This window comes from Octopus bimaculoides, chromosome 6 (genome assembly GCF_001194135.2).
Source record: "Octopus bimaculoides isolate UCB-OBI-ISO-001 chromosome 6, ASM119413v2, whole genome shotgun sequence".
NCBI classification, from domain to species: domain Eukaryota; kingdom Metazoa; phylum Mollusca; class Cephalopoda; order Octopoda; family Octopodidae; genus Octopus; species Octopus bimaculoides.
The window spans coordinates 20306781-20323968 of NC_068986.1; the positions used below are offsets into that span (position 1 = coordinate 20306781).

General features: G+C 35.6%; 1 protein-coding gene across 3 annotated transcripts in view; it reads left to right on the forward strand.

The window, feature by feature from the left end:
- The window catches only part of LOC106875711 (alpha-actinin, sarcomeric), a 149756-nt gene that overhangs the window by 71901 nt on the left and 60667 nt on the right, over window positions 1-17188 (forward strand). For 2 of the 3 annotated variants that reach the window (XM_014923958.2, XM_014923959.2), the window contains exon 2: window positions 1011-1245. In XM_014923958.2, the coding sequence (XP_014779444.1) occupies window positions 1011-1245 (235 nt within the window). Of the gene's footprint in view, window positions 1-1010; window positions 1250-17188 lie in introns of those variants that run through there. The other variant, XM_014923960.2, reaches the window with a different exon arrangement.

A 17188-nucleotide genomic window follows, 5' to 3' on the forward strand; every position in this document is an offset into this window, starting at 1 on the left:
CCGTAACATAGCAGTTCGGCAAAAAAGACCTATAGAATAAGTACTAGGCTTACAAAAAATAAGTCCTGGTGTCGATTTGCTCGACTAAAAAAGGCAATGCTCCAGCATGGACACCGTCAAATGACTGAAACAAGTAAAAGAGTACACACACACACACACACACACACACACACACACACACACACACACACACACACACACACATGTAGCAGCAACAGTTTATCAAGATATTACATAAATAGTTATCCTAATTTGCATATAACACATTTGTCAGTCATGTTTATTAAATAGTATGAATCTATATAGAACACAGCATATACCAGAAGCTTGAATCTATATAGTGCGCAGCAAAAGAAATCTCTCAGATTCACCATTCTTGGTCTTGTAAAATATGGGAGGTTTTTCTGCCACATTTATATGTATGTATATTGTTGTACATATATACATTATCATACATGTATATGTACAATAGTATATTGAAGTATTTCATGTGAAAATCCTTTTCTATTAATTTATTTCGTCATAAATTATCTCTCTTATAACCACAGAGAACATGTCTGTGCATATATTGCTTATGTTTTGTTTGACAATGAGTTAATGTTTTGACATACACATTAAGTATATGGGAAATAAATAAATTTTTAAAAAATCTTTGTAGCAAAAGAGTTCTCTTCACAGACATGTGATTCTAGATTCAAATTTGTTGTATGGCACATTGAGTCAACTACTGTTTTAGAATTTGAGAAATGAGACAAACCACTAGTTTCCTCAGATTCTCCATTTTACTCTAAATTGAATGGTTCCTTCCTTGAGATTTCGATATGATTTATTTTCTCTAAGTAAAAGATTTCATGACTGTCCATCTTGTCAAAACCAAATTTGATCAAAAACATTGATCAAGATTGTGTTATTGAGTCTCTTCAAAAATTCTTTTCCTTCAATTATAATCATAATTTTCAAATATATCTATATCTTTCATTTATCTATTTATTTATTTTTTCTCCATACAGACGTTTACTGCCTGGTGTAATTCTCATCTAAGAAAAGCAGGAACGCAAATAGAAGATATTGAAGAAGATTTTCGGAATGGATTAAAGCTTATGTTGCTTTTGGAAGTTATATCTGGTGAACAACTACCCAAGCCAGACAGAGGCAAGATGAGATTCCACAAAATAGCCAACGTCAATAAAGCCTTGGACTTCATTGCCAGCAAGGGTGTCAGGCTGGTTTCCATTGGTGCCGAAGGTAGGTGAGTTTACCTTGAACTTTGTAAAGATGAAAGCACCTACGTAGATTTCAAGAGCTATTAAAACAAAAAGCCAGCCTCAAAAAGCTTGAGACAAGTGTAATATTACTGCAGGATATTAACTAAACATCTAGGATCATTCCTGTATTAATATATTTATTTATTTATTTCATTTGACACACCTAAATTGAAATTATAAGCTGCCTTGTTAGGTCAAATGAGACAGCACATAAATATTTTTTTTTTATATCCACTAAAGAAATGAATTCCTTGAACCATGTATAAATTTCTAAGCCTAATTTTTCATGTATAGTAAATTACAGAAGCTTTCTATATCTATATAGAAACTCCACCCATTTCTTTATATTCCTCCCTTGCAATGCCTTACTGCATTAAAATGGTTTCTTATTACCTTTTCATTAATGTTAAGTAGACTTGAAGACTGAGATGGTGATCTTGCTTTTATCAAGGACATTAGATATGTAAGTGAAATGGCATTGCTTTAAACAACAATTAAAAAACAGGTCACATGGACTTGGCCTACTGGACTGAAACTTTTTAGTAATGTATTAAGACATAGTAATAACTTGGTCTCTGTTCTTTGTTAGAGTTAAGATTATGTGTTCCAGTCATTCAAGGGGGTCTCGCTTTATCTATTTCTTTATCTGGTAGCTTTCTTTCCCTTTTTCCTATACTGTCATAGGAAGAATCATCATCCCTGTAATGATTATTCTCCATTATGTACTACAGCCAATGTAGGGTGAAATCTTATGAAATATTATTTATGCAACAGAAGATACATGTCAATACATAGAAAGTAGTAAAAGTACTCCCAGTGCCTCTGTCAATGTAGATTATCCCCCTATTTTCACTGCTTTACTATCTCTACTAGAGATTTCAAAATGTCAGTAGAGGGAGACTCTAGCTGCAAAATATTTCATTGGCTATATAAGTATGTATGTATGCACGTATGTATGTATAACTGACTGGTAAACTTCATAACAAGATTTTATTTTAAGATAGTGTCACAACCAAAGAAGGCTCTACATGTGATTGCAGATATATTTATTTGATCACTATCTATTTTTGGAACATGAGTAGCTGAGGAATTTCAGAGAAACCATTTACAAATCTCATAATCTCAATTTTGCATTCACTTCTATCTTGTGTTTTATGCATTTGTGAATGTGCATGGCTTAGTGGCTACGGTGTTGCACTCAAAATCAAAGTTTCATAGTTTCGATTCCTAGACTGGGCAATGTGTTGTTTTTGAGCAAAACACTTCATTTCATGATGTTGCCTCAGTCCATTCAGCTGTAAATATGTACCAGCAATATATGGGAAGTTGAACCTGCTGCAGAGTGGCATCCCATTTGGGGTGGAGCAGTGTGACCTCAGTCATTTGATGGCCATGCAAACCAGGTTATGCTTCAGTTTTATGAATCTTTGGGTTCCTGACAAAACCTAAGTCTATATATTTGTATGTATTCAACATATGTAAGCAGAAATCAATTTCATTCCATCAAATTTTATTAATTGAGCCAATTATTTTTCTCCTAATCTACTGCCTTATATGGAACTAAAGAGAGTGATAGTTATTAGTCTCTACAACCAACAGTATAAGGGATGTGTCTGTCTTAATGTTTATATCATGTTAGTCACATAATGCAGAGCTCCAGTCAGCAAGGGAGCTTCTGTACAGTTTACCTACTCTATACCTACCAGCAAATCTCTGCTGTCTTTAAAATAGAGACTATTTTAAGTCTGAGAACTCCATGTACAACTCAGACACTGATTAGGTGATGAAGTCCTTCACAAGCCAACATGGTGGATATTCTATGTGTGGATGTCCGGCATGCCAGACTTGCAAACTGCATCACTATGATTGTCATCATCATCTTTATATCCTCTATTCCATGCTTCCATGGATCAGATGGAATTTGTTGAAGATTGTCCATGGCTGGATGCTATCTTTCTGGATACCAATTCTACTGATGAAATTGTTAAGAAAACAATTGGCAAATCATAAGTTTTTTGGTGGTGGGGGGTCCCCCTTTCTTGTTGAGCAGGGGGTATTAATCTCTTTCTTAAAATTTATCATGATATCAATTTTGTTTTGTATATTTTTATTGCCAATAACTAAAACAGACATTCCTAACCCCCACTTTTTATTATCAGCCCCTCATTATAGTATGAACGGTATTCCAAGATTAATTGAATTAACTCCTACATATTTTATCAATATATAAAATTAGATATTTTACTAAACCTTTTTAAATTCTTGAAAATGAAAATTAAAACATTGGCACTTTACTCATTAGAAGTACAGTCAGAGAAAGGGTTAACTTGGCAAGGACAATAGAAGGTTTTGGTACCTTATAGGTTTGTTGTTTAAATCTTGGATGGAATTTGCATTTTATCCTTTGTATATCAACAAAATAAATTCCTATGACAGACTAGCCAATTCAATCAACTGTGTTTCTTCTTCCCCCTCCAAAACTTGGCATGTGTGTTTGTCTTTAAAAGAAATTTACTAATTCTAAGTATATTTCATCCGCAAAGATGAAAGACAATTCCACTGTATACAGCACTACAATTAATGTATAAAATTACTTTATGTAATATTCTATATTTTTATGTTTACATTTGACACAAAACCCTGGTTTGCATGAAGGGATTATGATCAATTGGATTAATTCCATTACATTCAGTGTCTTGGTGGGGTAAGGTAGGGAATGAAATATAAAGTCAACTCCAACAGGATTTGAAGGTGGAATGTAGTAGAAATAGAATTAAATGTATAGGGCATCTGCTGCTCCACTGCTTATTATTATTGTTGTTGTTGTTATCTAAATCTATGCCAAAGCCAAATATGTGATGCTGTCATGTGACTAATTGAAGAGAAAGGGAGTGTTAGTGGTGAGAGCTAAGAGAAAGGGATTGTTGTTATGCTATGTGATTAAATAGTTTTAGGAAGAGGTAGAGAAAAAAAAAGAGAAATAGAATGTGCTTAGCACAGGCATGTGTGGTGTGGTATGGCTGAAAGGAGAAACAGAGAGAGAGAGAGAATGAGTGAGTGTGCTTACTGAAGGGAACACAGGAGTGGAAAATGCTATAACATTCAACATGCATAGCTTTTTTGCAAAAACTGTGGCAGAATAATCTCATAGATGTCTTCAACATTGTACCATGATTAAGATTCGTTACTTCTTGTCATAAAGTGAAAAATACTACTTAACAGCTCACAATTATAGCTTCCAGAGATGTTTTTTAAGATTTCACCTTCAGTAATAGTAATGTAGACTTCTACACCGGCTCATTAATTAAATGCTTCAGAAAACTATACAATTTTATTTTACATTTTTTTAAAATATCCAAGGAATTTCCGCAGGTACTGCTAGATGGTGTGATCAGATTTGAGCATCTGCCTTTTTCTTTCTTTTTTTCATAACTTATGGAAGGGACATGTTTTACTGGTCAGGTGAACCATCTGTATGAATGGCTCTGATGATGCACAGATATGTGCTAAGGCTGTGGCATCTATAAAGATTTTTGGACTGTGAACAGTTGCAGTTACTTTGTCTCTATGACAGAGCTGCAGTCCTTGGTTAAATAAAGACCAAGATTGATGTATGGTATTTGGAATGTTACCAGGTATTCACAGATCTCTGCTAATTGGGCAGAGCAGTTGGGAAGAACTGCCATGTTAGAATTCTAAAGAGAAGTAGTAATGAGCAAGAGCAATAACAGTATTCTTGTGGTAACTCTGGCAACCAACAAGGCCCAAGTTGCTGATCTGTTCTACAAGGCTTTTGGCCTGGGAACTCTGGATAATTTTCAGAAATCCTTGGTCTAGCAGTTGATATTGGCCTACTAGTTGACATTGTCAGGTAACTTTTGCAAGCATAAAATTGCATTCATCTGTGCCTGTCTGAGATGTGCACAAAACAATGAAACCATTCTGCAGACATTCATTTAGCACCAAAAACATTGCTGACTTGTACAGTTTTGTTAAACAGTAGTTGTTGCATGTAGGATGGATCTGGGTATTGAGCAAGTCCATTGTGATGATTGCCTTGCCACCTTCCTATTCTAGAAAGAGCAGGCTATTTTCCTCAGTCTGGTGGTGGGTGCAATGGAAAGGATTTATGACAGATGCTTTCCTCTTTGGCTATAGACTTTTTCAAGTTTTATTTAGATAGGAAGAAGAGGTTAGAGAGAGATTGTGGGGGCGGTAAATCCATGCACTCACACACTCAGACACACCTTCCAGGTGAAAGGTGATGAAAAGTTGTAAACTTGACTCAAGCAAATGGGCCCACTCTTTGCATACACTTGTTGACGGGAGATTAGCAAGAGAGATGGCATTTAGCCTTGGTAGTCAGAGTAATCTAAGAAACTCTGAGGTTCTTCTGTAGTCCTTATTTGAAGCTCCTATTTTCAGAACATTTTAAAATGTAAACATCTTCCACGCTGCAACTGTTTAAAATATTTTGTGTACCATGTATATTTTCATTTATTTTTTTTTTTTTACATTTCTCATTCGACTTCTGTTAACACCTTGTCCCCCACCCCACAAAACTTTTGAAACCTGTTCATGTATTATCCTATCATCCATTGCTCTTGTGGCAAATAAATTGCTATTGTTGAAGGCTTTTTGTCATCTGCTCTACCACATTTACTAACACCCCCTCCACCCACTCACTTAAGTAAAATTGCTCTGCCTTTCATGTCTATCTCGTTTTCCTTTTTGTCTTATTAAAATCATCCAAAAGTAATGTATATTTTTTTGTTTAATTGCCCTTACTTAGCACACATGTAATTCAGATGTTTACCAATAACTTTCACTCTCCTTCTGTATTTTTCATAAACTTTTGCTGTGTGCAGAAGGGTAGGAATATATAAACGCAACTATAAATTCTGTCTTGATCCATTGTGCCAATAACAGAATTGCTGGGCAATGCAGACTTTGTTAATAGTAGGCTCCAAGATATCTGTAATCTTACCAAGAATGGCTTACTTCTACAGCTATCTAATCAGTTTCTTTTCTTAGACTCTTAACTTGCTATATGATATCTTATTCTCTTTCTTTCTCACTCCTCTCTCTTTCTCTCTTCCTCAGTTATTTTTTTTTTTTATGATGCTTACCATTTAACTATTCTGTTTCTTTTATCTTCTACTGGTGGTGGTGGAATGGTGTGTAATAATAGCAGTACAAGAAGTACAGTTTAGTATTAAATAAGAAATTCTGATAGCGATGGTTGAATCTGCTATTATTACCTCAATATCCATTTTTTTTTTTTTTTACCTTTGGTAGTGAGGGTTTGCCAAGTTTGCAATCCTGTAGCATCTCATCTGTATGGCCTATATTTCCCAACAGATAGCAGTTTTTCCAACCAACCAGCCCAAAGTCAACCAATTCATGCTATTATCCCATGATAGTGGATATGGTTTGCCTTAAACAGCATTATGTTCATCAGTGCTATTTTCCAAACAAACACACACACACACACACACACACACACACATGCACACAGAGGAATACACTGATTACTGAATGTTGGTGCTTCTTGATTTCACTTGGTTGGTACTTTGCCATCAAAGTTCAAATACTGAGATATTTGGTACATATACTTATTAGTAGCAGTCCCACCCCCACCAAAAAAGAAAAACATGCTAAGAAAAAATTATAACTACAAGAGAAACTAATGAAATACTTTCTGATTTGACAAGTTTAGAAAATGTTGTGGAATCTATAATGTTAGGTTGTAGAAGGCACATACCTTTTACTGGTTTCAGCTATTTGACTGTGGCCAGGCTGGGGCATCGTCTTGAAGAATTTTTAGCCAAATGAATCAACCCCAGTACGTATTTTTTTAAAGGCTGGTACATATTTTATCAGGCTCTTTTGCTGAACTGCTAAGTTGGTGTGAGACAAACACAGTCACAAAGATGCGTGCGCGCGCACACACACACACACACACACATAGATGTAAATATATACAATGGGATTCTTTCAGTTTTTGTCTACCAAATCCACTCTCAAGGCTTTGGTCAGCCCAAGGCTACAGTATAAGACATTTACCCAAGGTGTCACACAGTGGGATTGAACATGGAGTCATGTGGTTGGAAAGCTAACTTCTCACCACACAACTGCACCTGCAGATAATAGCATAGTAACAACCAGATATATTACTGAATTTTAAAAAGTTATCGCAAATGATGGCTACAAATTGTATATGCTAACAAAACTGGATTGTTTTGGAAACAAATGGACTAATTAGCTACCTGCATTCCAAAGATATAAAGGGATGTAGCAGAAACTGTTCAACTTTCTCTACACTTGTAATTGTACAGAACTTATGATGGCGGTGTCAGAGATTTAGCTTGTCTTACATGAAGGCCTTTTGAATTTAAAACAGGACATGTGTAAGGAAGATTGTTAAAATAAAACCGATGAAGGAAAAGAACTCTGGCACCACGTCTTTACCATCGTTATCTTCTCAGTTACTCCACCACAGGGTAGCCATGCATCTCATCTATAGCAGTAAACCTGCATTTGTCCCTCGTTTATACTTTCACCTCCCACACTGGTTTCTCTTTTTTTCTTTTTCCTGCTCTTTTCCTGTCTTGCAAATTACTTGGTGGCTTCTAGTGTCAGTGGTACAAGAAAAGCACTCCGTTCACTCTCTGAAGAGGTTAGCATTAAGAAGGACATCCACTCATAGAAACCATACCAAAGATGGTGTTGGAGCTCAATGCTGTCCTACAACTCATTGGAGCCTGTCAAACTACCCAACCATGCCAGCTGGGGAAAACAGGCATTAAATAATGATGACGCTATTTTCAGAATCTTTGTTGATGGGAAGAACCATAAAACTGAGAGAAATAATTGTACAGCCTCTTTCTCCTGTATTTGATGCAAGCAAGAAGAATACTGTATATTAGAAGCTAATAAATGTTGTGTGTATGTGTGTGTGTGCGCATGCATACGTGTGCAGATTTGGCATTATTTCTATACTTAGACATCTTACCAGAGATCTGAAGTTTCATTTCAAGAGCTTCTACATTGCTACATGACTTGCCTGATTAATTTGATGCAATCTCCCTTGACAAACACTTGACCATTTTAGTACTAAATCTAAGAATAATGTGCTCAGTAATAAAGATAAGATGGCCATAGCTAGAAGCAAGCAACCACAGTTTTATTCACTTGATCATTCCATGCTATTAGTTTGGTCAGACAAGCAACCAAGTCACTATTTTTCTAACTTAAGCACAAGGTGAAAGTGCATAGTTGAGTAAATCAACTACAGTACTTAGCATGTTTGAAGGCATAAAAGACACCTGGGTACTTGGGATACACCCCAATTTCAGATTACATAATCAGGAAAAAAAAAGTTTTTAGTACACTAAAGCATGTGATATAGGGTGTTTTAATGTTGGTGAGACCAGATACAGTAACTAATACATATATATTTCATCGACTCCAGAAGAACAAAAGCATGTAACTAAACACAGCTAGCGATTTGATCTGATACTCTTGTAATTCTTCGCTTCACCACCTTTGAGCTATCTAATAAAAGACATGAGAAATTTGATGGTTATATTTAGAGGATTATCTGCCATATCTTCACTTAAAGGCTGGAAGCCAATGTCAGTATCCAAGTGTAGTTTTTTTAACAAGTCGGCAGTAAGAGAAGTGAGGTTCTATACTATTTTAGCTATAAGCAGCTTGGTAACTGACATAATTTGTTTTCGCTTGTCTTTTACACTTCTTTCTTCCCCAAAATTATCCTCAACTGTTTTTTCTGAATTATTTTAAGAGTTTTAACTTAGACTGGAATCTGATCACGATTCCAGACTGGGAATGTTTTTTTTCTACTGCTTGTGAAAAGAATTTGAAGTTGCTTTATAGAAAGATTAAATTTTGAAAGCAATTTCCATAGTGAATAGTTTACTCTAAATTACCAGAGATTACCGCAACTAATAACTTAGTTTGATTAATCCTTATGAGCACTTTCACTTGCAACAACCATCAGGGAGATTCCTCTTATAAAAAAGCTTCATCTAATACATTATATGGCAGATAAATACAAAACATAATATCACCTGTACTTAAGGAAGGGATTTAGCAATATCTGGTTTAATTTCTTATGTGATATGAAATACCATCATCGTATTACCAAAATCCTGACTTACCCACAGTCTTTCGTATGTTAGTTTGATCATATGAGACGTTTTGGCATAAGTTTTGGTGCTGCCTATTTGGCATCAATGAATTAATGCCAGATTATTTGATATCATTTTAATGTTCCTTTCATTTTCTCTCTCTTTTTCTCCCTGCTGTTCATTTATGTAAAGATATTTCTCTTAATGTGTATGAGGAGAGGGAAAATGTTTGTCATTCATGTTCAATTAATGAATTGTAATCTCTCTCTCTCTCTCTCTCTCTCTCTCTCTCTCTCTCTCTCTCTCTCTCTCTCTCTCTCTCTCTCTCTCTCTCATTTCTGTATACATGTGTTTGTTTGCCTTCAGTGCTAAAAGGTACTGTCACCAAAACAGGCAGAATGCCCAGTCAACCATGTTAGATCCTCAGCAGCCAGGCAGTTGTACCCAATCATTTCTCAGTAACAGTTATTGTAAGGTGTAACTCAACTCACTAGTGTGGATTTTGTAAAATCATCTTGTAACTTTATACATCAGTTGCATTGGACAAACAGATTTTTGTTATTTATTGTAGAAATCCGATACTGGAATTGTGTTCTTCTATAAACCAGAGTGAGCCAGATCCCACTACATCTCTCTATCATTGATGGGATTATGTAACAGACTAAATAACTTGAAGATGGATCTCACCCCATATCATCATTTCAATTAGTTTTACTAACAATGAAAGTGTAACCAAGTCAGCTTGGATATTTCAGTTCTTGCTGTTTTTCTCTCTGGATAATCTGAAAGATTTACTTTCTCTCCACCCCCATCTCTCTTGAACACTTTTAGCAATATGAAGATAAAATTAACCCCCACCCCCCACACTTTTTGCTCACTCTCTTCATGTCTAGCCAACTTTATTGATTTTATCAGTACAAGAATTCAGTAAATAACTTACAGTTGTAATTTTGTCGTGTTAATTAGTCTATATCAACATGAAGGTTTGAAATAAAGGTAGAATCTCTCACCACAGCTTCACTAATTTGTCTGGTTATAACTATCACATCTGATTATGTTCACTTGAAAGCAGTGGCGGCTTGTGTATAGGCACAATATTATCGATAACATTCAATATAATGAATCCTTTTTTTCGTTAATTCTTTCTTTATACTTGTACATTATATAATCCTTAAGCTTAATGTCAGTAGCCATCCCCTAGTTTATGAAAAAAATACAAAAATCCTTGTATAGAACTGTGCACTTCACATTTCCAACGACGCAGTGTTTGGCTGTTGTGTGAATGCTCACATGTCCAAGATAGGAAGCTGCATGCTAGGGAGAGAGAGCGCTGTGGTTCACACAGTGCTGACCTTGGTGTGCTGGTGAAAGGTAGTTTTCCTTTTTGACCCTATGTGGGTTGTCTTAAAAACGTGTTTATAATCTTGAATGTGATAAAATGTAGAATTAGATTATTATCCAGCTCCCAGCTACAGTGTTGCTGCCAGAATTTGAAAAATATTTACACAGGCGCAGGTGTGGCTGTGTGGTAAGTAGCTTGCTTACCAACCACATGGTTCCGGGTTCAGTCTCACTGCATGGCACCTTGGGCAAATGTCTTCTACTATAGCCTCAGGCTGACCAAAGTCTTGTGAGTGGATTTGGTAGAGGGAAACTGAAAGAAGCCCACCATATGTATGTGTGTGTGTATATATATATATATATATATATATATATATATATATGCATGTGTGTGTATATGGTTGTCTGTGTTTGTCCCCCACCATCTCTTGACAACCTATGTTGATGTGTTTACATCCCTGTAACTTAGTGATTCAGCAAAAGAGAACAATCCTCATAATCATCATCATCAACACCCATTTTTTTTCTATGCTTGGATGGAAATTTATTGAGGCAAGTTTTCTATGGCCAGATGCCCATATACCAACCCTCACCTGTCTCCAAGCAAGCTTATATTTCCTCAGACTTGAACACATTTTCATGGAAGATTGAAAATGGTCATTGCTTGTATGATGGCAATGTACATTTACAGCTATTATGTGATGCCAACACAAGGTGTTGCACACACATAGGACAGGTTTCTTTCAGTTTCCGTTTACCAAATCCACTTGCCACATAAGACCGTCACAAAACTATATGATTGGGAAGTGAGTCAACCAACCACACAGTCATGTCTGTGCCTGTATTCTTAATCGTAATCTTTGTATGGCAGTTTTTCAGAAATTGTATTAATTCCTCTGACTAAGCTTAATCCAGTAATAATTTCTGTAGACTACGATTCAGATTTTTTTCCAATGTAGGCAATAAGCCAAATAACTTCTCACGATATTACTAATGCTGATTTTCTCAATTTTGTTGATGGAAAGAGTAAACTAACCCATTTTAATTAAATGGTCATATAGTACACCTAACAATAATGGAGTTTACTCAATAGTAATATTGAAACAGTTTAATTTCTGTTGACTAGCAGACTGATCCATTTTGGGATATTAGAAAAGGGTATTGGAATTTTAGTACTACAAAATATTAATGACTATCACCAATTAAGAGCTGTGCTGTAAAGGTAATAGGTCTTTCTTATGTTCCTTCAGAGCAGTCATAGGAGAATTGTGGCCCACGGGGCTTTCTGAATGGCATGCCTAATGAAAAATTACCTTGAATATTTTTTAGTATTATGGCCTGCTTGATAAAGCAGTGTCTCATTCGACCTGCTTCTCAAAAAAGGATCACCACCATTATTTAATGTCTGTTTTCTATGCTGGCATGTGTTGGATGGTTTGACAGGATCCAACAAGCTACATGGCTTTGTCACTATTATGAAATATATAAATTTCGATTTTAATAAACTTAATAGAAGAAACATTTATTTTGATACCCAGTGTGATACCTTAAATGTCTTCATGTAAGTTTTTACATATCATCACGATCATTCTTTCTTATTGCTGTTATGAGTTAAATGAATGTACCATTATTCACAATCCAGTGATCATTATTCTGAGGACTAACATTCTCAGACTCTATGTCTCTTGTATCTTTCATCATCTTCACCTCTCAACACACTTCACTTTTAGCTCCCTAAGGAGTTCACTTCCCAAGAACATGGTTTCAGGTTTAGCCCCACTGTATGGCACCATGGGTAAATGCCTTTTCTTATGGGTCCCTGGCTAAATGGGGAGTGATTGTGTTTTTGTGTCTCTTTGTCATGACATTGTGCAATTGTTGTAAACAAGTATTACTGTCATATAAGCAGTGATGTTCACTTCTCTTCTTCTGAAAGGCTATGGGGGAACATTACCTTGCTCAGAAACAAGTGGGGGTTGGTAACAGGAAGGGCATCTGGCTGTAGAAAATCTGCCTCAGTAAATTCTGTCTGACCCATTCACATGCAAGCTTGGAAAAAGTAGACTGCAAACCAACAATGATGATACTAATGATAATCATAATAGTACTGGTTGTGGTGGTGATTAGAAGTTGTTGACTATGTGCATTACATATCTGTCTTTACCATTGTAACTTCTTACCTACCATCAATCAGCAAGTGCTTTTTTTTTTTTTTTTTTTTTTGAATGCCCAAGCGCCTTTTCCTCTCATTTGCACTTTGCTTCTTTCATGTACTTCTCTGTTTATGATTGAGCAAACATCAAAACAATTTTTTATCAACTAGCCTATACATCACAGCACACCTAACAACAAGAACAAGCATTGTCATTTAATTTGAGACTTGATTTGTCAGTCGTTTTTTTTTTTTGTCAAAGTTTGCATTCAAATTGTATCATCATATCAGAAAGAGAGAGAGGGGAGGGAATTACCTGGTGTCACTTAAAGTACTTGCCATAACCTGCTTCCTCCTTGAATTAATCTGTTTTGTTTAATTTACCTGAAATATCTTCCCCATTGAATTCATTTCCTTCTTTATCTAGTTTTGCTGTCTTTTATTGTTAAATTTGTCATGTACTTGATGTTTCATCATAGTTTCAGTTATAACAGTTTGATCATGAACAGATCTCAGGTTTTACTACTTTTTTCTTGAGTATGCCTTCTCCACCCCCCTCTCTTTCTCTGTGAAAGTTTAAGTTTACTACCCAAGTAAAGCCGTGATAGGATTTGAACACTGAATGCAAAGAGCTGGAACAAAGATTGCTGAATTAGTAGTCCTGTGTTCTTACTGTTCTATGTCTGCCAACTTAGATTGATATTTTATTTCTTTTTATTAGCCACATAAAAAGCACCCAGTACACTCTGTAAAGTGGTTGGCATTAGGAAGGGCATCCAGTCATAGAAACCATGCCAAAATAAAATAATTGGGGCCTGGTGCAGCTATCTGGCTTTCTAGCTCCTTTCAAACCATCTAATCCATACCAGCATGGAAAACAGGCATCAAATGATGATAATGAAAGGATGAAAGACAAAGTTGACTTTGCTGGGATTTGAACTCAGAATGCAGGGGAACCAGAACAAGGCATTCTAGTTGATGCTGTAGTGACTCAGAGTATTTGTAGTGAAAGGTGGAGCTATGGTAGTTAGATTCCATTGCATAATAAGTGCTTGTAGTTCAAATGTGTCTTATGTAAATTGTACATTTGTTAGTACCGTGTGTTATTAGAGAATTTGAGAGGAAGACTATGAGATCGTGCAGCAACATATAAAGCATCCTTCTAGAGTATTAAGTATTGAGTTATACAGTTAGATTTAGATTTAGGTTGCTGCTGTTGATGTCTCTATTGGCAATGCTTCATAACATGTTCTAACATGCTGTGTCTGAACAGCAGTGTCCATTATGCAAAATAGGGTAGCAGTCATCTCTATCCAGCAGTGTTGTAACCTAAGCTTGAAAATAAGGCTGTACTGAATGAAGTACTGAATGCTTATTCATATTTATGCTATGGACATATTTTAAATAAATTATGACGGTTCCTTTTTTTAATCTGGTCTCGTAAGCGGTCATTTTTTCCCCCCATTAATTATCTTGTGTGCATTATTAAAAACATGTGAAATTAATAATAATCAATAAGATATCTGCAGCCAACCAGAGCAAATCGGATTAATATATATCCCTGTTGGTAATTATCTTCTTCCTTGACGAGAAATATGTTTCCCAATGGCATTGCATTGATCAGGTTCTGCAATTAGCATAATTTTTTTTTTGTTTTCCTGTCTGATCTTGACATAGCCTTTTGGTTGCTATAAAGATATCATCAACAGCAAATAACATTGTTGATATTATAATAAGCATTATGTAACTCTATAAACTGATTGCATAATTGCAATGGTTACTTAACTGAGTGACATAAGTTCCATACATGGTTTCTTCATAACAGACAGTATTGACCAAAATGGAGCTACATCACCATGGAATCGTTCTTACACAGCACTCTTTGCTCAGCAATTATGAGTGATGTTGATTACTAAGCTGTCTTTTTCTTTTTTTCTGATTAGCATATGTATTCATTATTAAACAATTAATCTTATTGACTTCTGGCAAGTAACGATAATAGAATTTTGAAATCAATTCTCTCTCTCTCACGGTCATTATGGCCTAAGTGAGATGCAACAACTTCAACTAGGAATCAAAATTATATTGCTCATGAATGCTATAAAAATCCTAAAATGTCATCCAGTAAAAATATCTAAACTGTACACTTTACATAAAGAATTTTTATCCCTCCACAGTTCCTACTCCTGTTATCATCCATTCTGGCAGATTGTTCATTTTGTTGCTATTGGAAGGAACTGTGATAATATTGTTTAAGCTATTTTATGTTAAACTCTTGTTAGATTAATTAGTCCAGTGTGGCATTAACTGAGGAGACACAACAAGTTCGAAACACCAGGTGCTCCAAAGTTCCCTTATCCTAATGAATCAAGTGTGTTATGAACACACGTTCATATCAAAGAAGTTGTTGAACTTGCTGGAATGCTAAAACATGAATGTGTATGTCATCATTCATATTCCATGTTGTTACATGGGAAAACACATGTTATTACTATGTTTAATAAAAGGGCAATTGGAGAAGAATGGTTTGAATTGTTGAATATTATTGATAAGAATACCATAAAAAGAAGAGAGAATGGCTTAATTGGTCCAAAAGTTTGGTTGTAGCTATGCTATAAGTAAATAAGGCAAGCATAGTTTTTTAGAAAAGCATGACTGCTGCACATATCTATATCTTTATTTGTGTGTGTTTGTACTATATCAGTATTTCATTGAGGTGCAGACACTAGCATTTGTTTAGGCAGGTTAAACTTGAAATTCTTACAAGGAATAAAGAAAACAGTTTGTGAAGGAGGAAGTAATAAAGAATGTCTTCAATATATGTCAAAAGTAACTGTGTGTGTGTGTGTGTGTGTGTGTGTATAATACATACTGTTTTATTGTGAAAGAAGTAATTATTTTGAGATACAAAATGATTGCTAAATTACAATAGCTTTGTAGTTTAGAAGAAATACATGTACTATTGAGTGAAAGAGTAAAGGGCATATTAGTAAGTGTATGTCTATAGGTACATCCACTCGACTATCTTGATGAGGAGGGTTGCTAAAATCTCAAAGACCTGTCAAGAACCCAGGATAGCGAGGTCCATGTTACCTTACTGTCTAGCAATACTGGACAGGGTTATTGAAATAGCCAAAATGCCATCTTTCATTATTAACCCTTTCAGCCCTTGTCATAAAGCCACCTTCCTCCTTGGTAGCTTCACTCATTTGAAGGAGATTTTAGTGTTGCAAGCAGCATGGTGACATCACTAGTGCTGGTGCCATGAAAAAGGCTCCCAGCACATACATGCCTGTAAAGAGGTTGGCATCAGGAAGGGTTTCAAGCCGTAGAAACCATGCCAAAGCAGCCATTGGAATAAAATACAATCTTCAAACCCATTCCATCAGACTATCTAACTCAATTCAGAAAGGTTGATTGGTGATGACAGACGTATATTGCAATGCTATTTTGTTATGTTATTGTGGTATGATCTCAACATTCTCTTATTTGGTTGTTGCTGTAGTTTAGTTCTTCTCCATCACCAATTGAGCATACCTGTGGTCAGAGACATTCCACTTTTACCTATCCTTTCATCAGTGCTGGTGCCAATAAAAAGCACCCACTACACTCTTATAAAGTGGCTGGTTTTAGGAAAGGTATCCAGCCATAGAAACTGTGCCAAAACAGATACCAAAGCTTGGTGCAGTCCTCTGGTTTTCCAGCTCCTATTTAACCATCCCACCCATGCCAACATGGAAAGCAGACATAAAATGATGATAATGATGTCTAGCACTACACAGAGCAGCATTTTTTTTTCCTTTTCTTACGATGGAAGAGCGTGATTTACTGGAATATGATTACTATTTTGACTAGGTTGAACGACGATGTAGAGTACCCTTATTATTATGGTATTGGTCAGTGGCTATTTAGTTAAGGTCTGTCCTGACAATCTGGTTGATCAATAACTTGTATGCACAGCTCTTCTTTTCCCTCACAAATATCAAACATTTTACGTATAAGCAGATGTTCACCTACTTTAAGGGATTATTGTCAACAGTTGTAAGTGCACTTAGCTAGATTTTAATCCACAGATGATTAAACCAGTCTGTTTGATGTACTTATCAGTCTGCATGTCTTTTCTCTACAGATAGTCATATTTAGGGCTGAATAGAGTTCTGTCACTGAGCAAAGTCAAGGTCTTCTAATTCACTAGTGTATGAGATAAACAAATATTCACCTTTTGTTCTAATTTTTAAACTTCATTGCAACTTCTTTATATATATATATATATATAT